Here is a 7,641-nt window from a genome sequence, read left to right on the forward strand (position 1 = left end):
AAGAATTTACAGGAAAACCAGGGATTGCTGAGTTAGAGAGTGAACTTCCGGAGTGAATTGGCATGAGCGGGAACATGAGGGAAGGAAGAGGAACTGTAATGGTAAAAACTGGGCTTGGATTGCTAAAAAAACAAACAGGCAACAGATGGTCGGCAGAGATTGCAGCGGAGAAGAGGCATCAGCATGGGTAAAATGAGTCAATGAGGGCTTGTACAACAGAAAAGAAAAGAAAGTCTGGTGTGTGCACATTACCTATTGACTCCTCTGTCTTCTTTTCAGGCGTTGCTGAGGATGGCCCGCGGGTGGTGTTCATAGTGGACCTATGGCATCCTAATGTGGCAGGCCCGGAGCGACAAGCTCTGGATTTCATCTTTGCACCAGGACGGTGAACAGTTCTACGATGTGACAACATTAGTCACCGTCACCACCAGGACCATAAACCACCTATCCGGAGCCTGGAGGACCCACCAGATCCATGACACAGACAAAGTTCGGATAACTGCAGAGTGTTTCTACTCCAGAGTGACACTTCCCCAACCAGTACTCATATAGTATCTTTTTGGTACATTGTGAAACCTCACCCTTCTGAAATATGAGTAGCGTCACTTGGATTTCAACAGACCGCTCATTCGCATCACTCATTATGAACAATCCTATCAGTCATTCGGCCATGAATGCCAATCACATACAGAAATAATGGCACTAATTGTGACCAACGAGTCACTCATTTGGATCAGAAACATCCCTCATTCGGGCTACCTTCCTCTATGTGTCCACTGATAAGCCTCTTTGAAAAACTGCTCTAAAATAGGTTTGGTCCTTAGTGAGTGCATAAATGGGAAATTTAAAGTGGAAGGTGAAGGTTCGGAGAAACCTGAAATTTTGTTTAGGGGTCTCTGATAGCACTTCATGAGTACCGCCCAGGACCAGGCTTAATTTATGCTGGTGATTTCAGGTGTTGGGCACCAGCATTCATTTTTGGCAACAAGGAGTTATTTGTATTAACCCCTTCTGTGCCCATGACGAGCTGGACTCATCATGGGCCGCGGTTGCGCTGTGCCCATGACGAGTCCAGCTCGTCATGAACCCCGCCCGCTAATGCAACGCCCGGCACAGGGCGGGGAAAGGGCGTGGCACACAAGGGGTTAATCAGACTTCTACTCAGGGCGTAGGAAATGCAAGATGGGAGAAAGCAGGCAGAAGAGGTAGACAGGGGCAGAGTGACAAAGGAAGAAAGCTGGAATGAAATAGAACTTTCAAGTGTAAGCTATGGCGACAGGAAATGCATGGCGGTGTCAGAAAGAGGCTGGAGGGGTATTAAGGCTAATCAGTTTTGATATTCTATAATCGGGGTATATAGCACCGCTGGCAGTCAACTTTGAAAACTTTTGACCCCCGGGTACTATTATTTTTTGCACATTGGGTATTTGCTGTGGAGAGGCTCCCTCGCCTCACTTTAGCTCAATTTTTTTCCCTAAAGCAATGCAAAAAAATTCTGGACTATCATTGTGGTCCTTGCGGAATTTTACCAGCTCACATTGTGTGGGCTAGGACAATGACAGTGGAATGCCCGACTCGATTGCGGAACCTTTGGAATGGACGTCATCCAATACTGAGTAATCTAGGAGTTCCAACCCCCTTTTTAGTTTGTTTTCCTTCCAGGCACCATGAAAAAGCCTTTGAGCTAAAAAAAAATATATATAGGGCCCGATTTATATGTTGGCGGTATGTAAACTACATCACAACCACAGAACAGTGGCAAAACCGCCAAAATTTAAATGAGGCCCATATTCTTGGCATCGCAAAAGCATGCAGATTGTAACCATTAAAACATACTGTGAGTCACAATTTAAAGTGGATATATATATATATATATATATATTAGATCAGTGATATTAAAGAATACTGGTTGATGGTGAGGTCGAAGCAGTGTGTGCGCTTTGCTTCATAAGTTGTACAGGTCCCACTATTAGGACATTCAATGCTAGTGAGGCATTCTGGAACTCTGTAAACGCACTGTGTTACCCCTTGTTTTGTTATATTATGTATTAAAAAAGCATAGGTTTTAAAATCACTGGCGTTTGTGCAATATTAATCAATATTCAAACTCTTATTAGATTTTTGTGCCTGCGCGTGTCTATTTTTTAAACTATCATTCAGCCAATGTGTGAAGCACAGACAGCAGAACGGTGTTCCATGGTGTGCAGGAGGATTTTCACATTCCTCTTTGAATTTGGATGGAGGAATGTTAGATTAAGAAAGAGAAAAAACGACGTTTAATGTCATTTTAAACGGTTCCGGATTCTTCAGAGCTTGGGATGCTGAGGCTAGGATACTTCAAGGAGCACAGTGTGAGAAAGAATATGGCTATTATGCTGCATCGATGTGTAAAAATGTAAATATGCATTATCATATTAATATTATTGCTATTGAAATACGCTAACAGCTATCCTGTAAAAACGGGTTAAAAAAAAGAGGCAGAAATTGTTCTTATTTATTACTTTCTATTTACAAAGATAGTGGAAGGAATTGGAGAATTTTCTTTCACACCTGCGTGAAAATCAGAAACTTTTTATGGGAAGAAAAAGGCCAGATTTTAACTTTCTGCGTAAATTCGCCACCCAGTGTTGTTGTATTTTCATGAAAATTATGTAAAGAATGGAACAGTCGTTGAAAGCAGTTACATCTTTGTATAGTCGTGTCAGAGTGAGAACATGTAAATATGTCAGTTTTTGTGTACAGAACATAGTTAAGGTGTTTAGCACATTTAAAAGCACACCTGATATTTTAGTGATTTGAAACCGATGCTTACAGAGCAGCCCAGGATCACAAAATGTGTTGTGTGGGGGAGCTAGGATTAGAATATCACAAGCAGTCTGGGTCCAAAAACAATAACTTTGCCCTTAAACATCTTGTTGGTCCTAAAGGGTCTGCTCTGAAGACTGTGAGAGACATACAGTTCCCTAGGCAGAATAACTGCTTTTCTGCAGACAATACAGCTTGAAGAATTTTAGACAGACAACGGGTACAGCTAACCCACACGAGCAGCCTGACTTCTAGCCAACGATCTAGCACGAAGGCAGCAAGTGGATCTGAAAAGTGCATGAAATAAGGAGCTGTGAAAGTGGATGTCATTTGAGGTGTAAGTATTGTGAAATAAATTAAATATATGTCTAATGCTCACACTTTAATGGGAATAAATAAATGTAATAAAGGACATATATTTTTAAAATACTCTTGCTCCAGTGATTCTTTTCGAAACGCACCAGCTCCAGTGATACTTTGCGAGGGGGTGTGAGGGTAAATTGGCTTCTGATTTCAGGGCAGAGAAATGATGAAATCGTGAGCTTCTACCTGCTTGGGAGTTAATCGAGAAGGTATATAACTGGTTTCCTTCACAATTACACCTCTTTATTGTTTTTGTCCCCCATTTTTTTAAATGAGAGACTTTACAGCTATACAATCCAGTTCTTCATATTCTTTTGCCCTTCACTCGCCTGCTCTCCCTTTAAACCTGTCACTTATCTACCCATTCCACACCTTTCATACCCCTGTCGATACAAGGAGCAGGGCTGAACCCTTCATGTACATATTTTCATTTTTTGGTCATATCTGTGTAGAGTGGTCTCCCACTCCTGAGGTTTGAGATCTGTTTGATGGTTGTTTGCGGTGGCCTAGCAACAGGTAGTCTGACCAAGAATAGACTAATGATGATACTGCTCCTGTTGGACCTGGCCCTTCCTGCAGAGTGACCCTAGATGTTTTCCTTCCTTTGCTGAACTCGTTTTGTTGTCTTTTAGGATTCAGTGCCCTGTTTCAAGTTAAAGAAAACTTTATTTCGGAATAAATCCATAAAAGTGCATAAAATCAAAATAAAACATTTAGCAACAATAGATAAAATGTTTAAAAATAATGCATCCACACAGCTAATACATACTAATTACATACATAAATCAGATGACATTTTTAAATATTTTTTCCGTTTGTGCCAGAAAGCCCCCAAGAATTTTGCCACTGCAAACACAATGTGCGCGGCCGTTTCGCTCTTGAGAATTCTAAAGGCTTCATGACACCTTGTGAAGCCCAGGTTCCTACAGATGGGAATGATCCACTTTCTGCGGGGCTCAGTATAACCCGTGCAAAAAAATATAAAATGCAGCTCAGTTTCCTCACTTGCGCTGCATGCCGGGCAAATACTGGGTGTCGACAGGGACCAGGAGCTAGTGAAAGCACGAATTGGCAAAGACCCGTGCCTCCATTGCAAGTAGAGCTTCCTGATTATTACAGGGTAAACATTATCCAAGGCCACTTCGAAGATGTATGTACTCTTCATAAGAAGGAATTGATTTGTTAGAGACCCTAAGGATTTGGAGGGTCGGAGTAAAGGAGCCTTAGAATCATGATACACTTTGGTTAGAGCCTTTTTAGAAAGCTTAGGACAAGCATTACCAGGATCATTCCAAAGTGCATCTAGACCTAGGCTCATCAAACTATTCCTTACAAATTTGAGCCAGGGAATGTTCCCCGAATTTGGGAAGCTGAGAACTTCCTGGAGACCCTGTCTATAGTGAATCAGTTCAGGCACCGTCCACAGTCTGCGCCAGTAGATCACAGGACGAAATGCCAACTCTTCCTCCAATGGTCTAATGCCTAAGTCAAGTCGTAGAGGCACTAGCGGTGTACTCGGAGGAAGAGCTGCTAGACACCTGAGGAATCTGTTCTCCTCCTTTGTCAGGCTGTCCAGGATTTTGTGACCCCATAATTCACTCCCATAGGTAACTGCTCCTCTTGCTTGAACCCTATAAATATGGAGAGGAGGACCTATGGGTTTGAGGGTTGACCTGTTCTTCCCCACCATTGCTAATATTCCACCAATATGTTGCGCTAGCTTCAACCTTGTTTTCTCCTGATGTTGGCCCCACCCCAATTCCTCGTTGAGTGTAACACCAAGATATTCAAAGGTGCTCACTCGATCGAGTGCATTTTCCCCAATGCGAGGAATACGATGGAACCTGGGTGGCGGATTGAAAGCCATAAATTTGGTCTTTGTGGTGTTTATTTCCAATCCATGCTCTCTACAGAAGTCCCCAAAGCCATCCAGAACACGCTGGATTCCCATAGGTGACTTGGAGAGAAGGAGGGTATCATCAGCAAACATAATTGCTGGGACCCTCCTTCCCGCCAGCTTCGGGACATCCGAATTGGGGACCCCATTGAGATGGTCAATGACCCCGTTAACAAAGAGGCAGAACAGGGTCGGTGCAAGTACGCACCCCTGTCTTACCCCTCTCTCAACGGAAAACTTGTTTGAGAGTGCACCCTGTACACCGCACCTCACACGGGCATAGGTGTTTGTATGGAGGCGGATGATCATATTCAGGAGATCAGCTGGCATCCCAACTTTCGCCAGGACTTCCCAGAGCTTGCCACGTGGAACAAGGTCAAACGCAGCCCTTAGATCTACAAATACAGTATAGAGGCTGCCACCCTCCAACTGTATTGTTTTCCAATGTAGAAGGGACAGCCTAAAGACCTGGTCCACAGTAGAGATCTTCTGGCGAAACCCGGCCTGAAGAGGGCTCAGAACATCCCTCTCCTCGATCCAGTCCAAAAGTCGATCCAACAGAAGCCTCGCAAAGAGTTTCTGTGGAACGTCTATCAGACTGATCGGTCTATAATTGGCGGGGAGCAAAGGTGAACCCCTTTTAAAAATGGGCACAATCTCCGCCCCAAGCCAAGTTGGGGGAAGTGCCATCCCATGGATGATTTCGTTGAACAATACCAAAAAGTATAGTGCCCAAATTCTGACTTCGTGCCTTAGGAGGTCGCCTGGGATCTTATCTAAGCCTGGCGCTTTTCCTAAGGAAAGGCAAGTTATTGCCCTTTCCACTTCCTCCAGCTTAAAGTCTTCCAGCTCAATACAATTATCAATGGGGTCCACTAAGCTCTCAGGCGGAGTTCCCATTTCGTCTAACCCAACTCTGCTATAAAGCGACGAGAAATGTTTTTCCCAGACTTCAGCTGTAACATTGCCTTCTATTGCCATAACAGGCTCAGCAGAACCATGTCTGACTATGTGCCAAAATTTTCTGGAATCTCTAACTTTGAGAGCAGATGTTATTTCTGACCAGTTCTCCCAGTCCCAGTCTATTTTAGCAGCTTCAAGAAGGGACTTATAGGCCACCCTCTTTTCCCTAATCACAGAGGATGATTCCTTATTTTTAAGTGCTTGGAGGAGATCTTTCTTGGCTCCCCTACAGCTGGCATTGAACCAAGAGGCTCTTTCACTCCTCGGTTTCCTGCCCCGGACCACAGGATTCAATACCTCAGCTAAATTGACACAAAGGGTCTGATGAATATCCTCAAGGGAAGAACAACCTTCTGACGAGGGCAGTTGAGGGAGAAGGCTCTCCACTCTTTCCAAGGTTAAAGCCACTTGCTCATATATAGCCCTTATACGGTTCGGTTTCTCTAATAGTCTGTCCCACCTTAGTCTTCGTCTGTTGCTGGACAGGGTGAGACTGGGGGCAGGTAAACTATTTCCCCAGGTTTCTGGCCTAAGGAAACCATCCGCAGCTAATGAGAGGATTAGGGGGTTATGATCACTATCAGCCCTCAGGACAATTTTAAAGTCCAAGGCCAGTTTCCAGTCCTGGAGTCTGATCAATATATAATCGATCCGGGACTCCTGTCTTGGTCTATTAAAAGTTGGCTGGGGCGGGTTATCCCCCTTAAACCTACCATTGCATGCTCTAAGTGAATTTGCCAATGTTAGTGTTAGAACTTGCAATAAGAGGGGTGATACTACCCTGGCTGGCGGACCTACAATACTTTGGATTCCCCAGAAATCATCCTCCTCACTGCTAATCCCATCTAGATACGTCGGGAGTGGTTCAAACTGAATGTTAAGATCCCCTCCGACCAGGAGTGTATCTGGGCCAGTGAAAGAGTCAAGAAAAATCCCTAAATCCTCCAGTGTCCTTGAGGTGGCCGCAACTCCAACCGGTCTGGAGTATATATTTACCAGACTCAGACCCGCCCCATTGGGCCAACGCAAGACCACACATAGGATGTCCAGAGAATTAGTTTCTACCACCTCTGCAGTACAGCCTAAATGACAGGCAATCCATGTTGATAGTCCACCAGACGGGCGTCCCTTCCCGCCCCATCTAGCTGGAATATCAAAAATTGCAAAACCGGGGTGGCAAAGATTTTCTCTGGCCCACGTCTCTTGAAACATGCATATATCATGTTCTTTGATAAAGGTTTCCCAGTCAGTATTGCCTAGCTTATTGGGGAGCCCAGCCACATTCCATGACAGAATCTCTAATGCCCTCATAGTTCTAGTTGCAGGCATAGAAGCCTTGTGCGGGGTACTTTCTTCTATCCTTAAAAGGGCACTGACCCCCAGCTCACTTTGTGCTTTGCATGTGGACCCCTGTAGAACTTTGGCCTTTCGTGGAAAGCAACCACCCACCTCCTCCACCCCGTTCTCCCTGCATGCGGAACGGTAGGGTTCGATAACTATTTCATCTACAGCCACCAGAGCGTGTTCCAGGGGCCCTGTGTGAGTCGCCAGTGAGGACATGTGTTGCCTGTCAGAGATAGAATGGTGTGGACAGAAAGTCGACAGTTTTGGAA

General features: G+C 44.6%; 1 protein-coding gene across 1 annotated transcript in view; it reads left to right on the plus strand.

Moving 5' to 3' along the window:
- Positions 1-3,234, plus strand: part of LOC146811801 (aspartate beta-hydroxylase domain-containing protein 2-like) — a 28,488-nt gene extending 25,254 nt beyond the window's left edge. Inside the window, exon 3 of the mRNA XM_085618794.1 lies at positions 280-3,234. Within this exon, the coding sequence (XP_085474920.1) occupies positions 280-389 (110 nt within the window). The 3' untranslated portion in view covers positions 390-3,234. The remainder of the gene's footprint in view (positions 1-279) is intronic.
- The last annotated feature ends 4,407 nt before the right edge of the window (positions 3,235-7,641 follow it).

The sequence above is a fragment of the Triturus cristatus genome, chromosome 7 (assembly GCF_964204655.1).
Source record: "Triturus cristatus chromosome 7, aTriCri1.1, whole genome shotgun sequence".
Classification (NCBI taxonomy): Eukaryota; Metazoa; Chordata; class Amphibia; order Caudata; family Salamandridae; genus Triturus; species Triturus cristatus.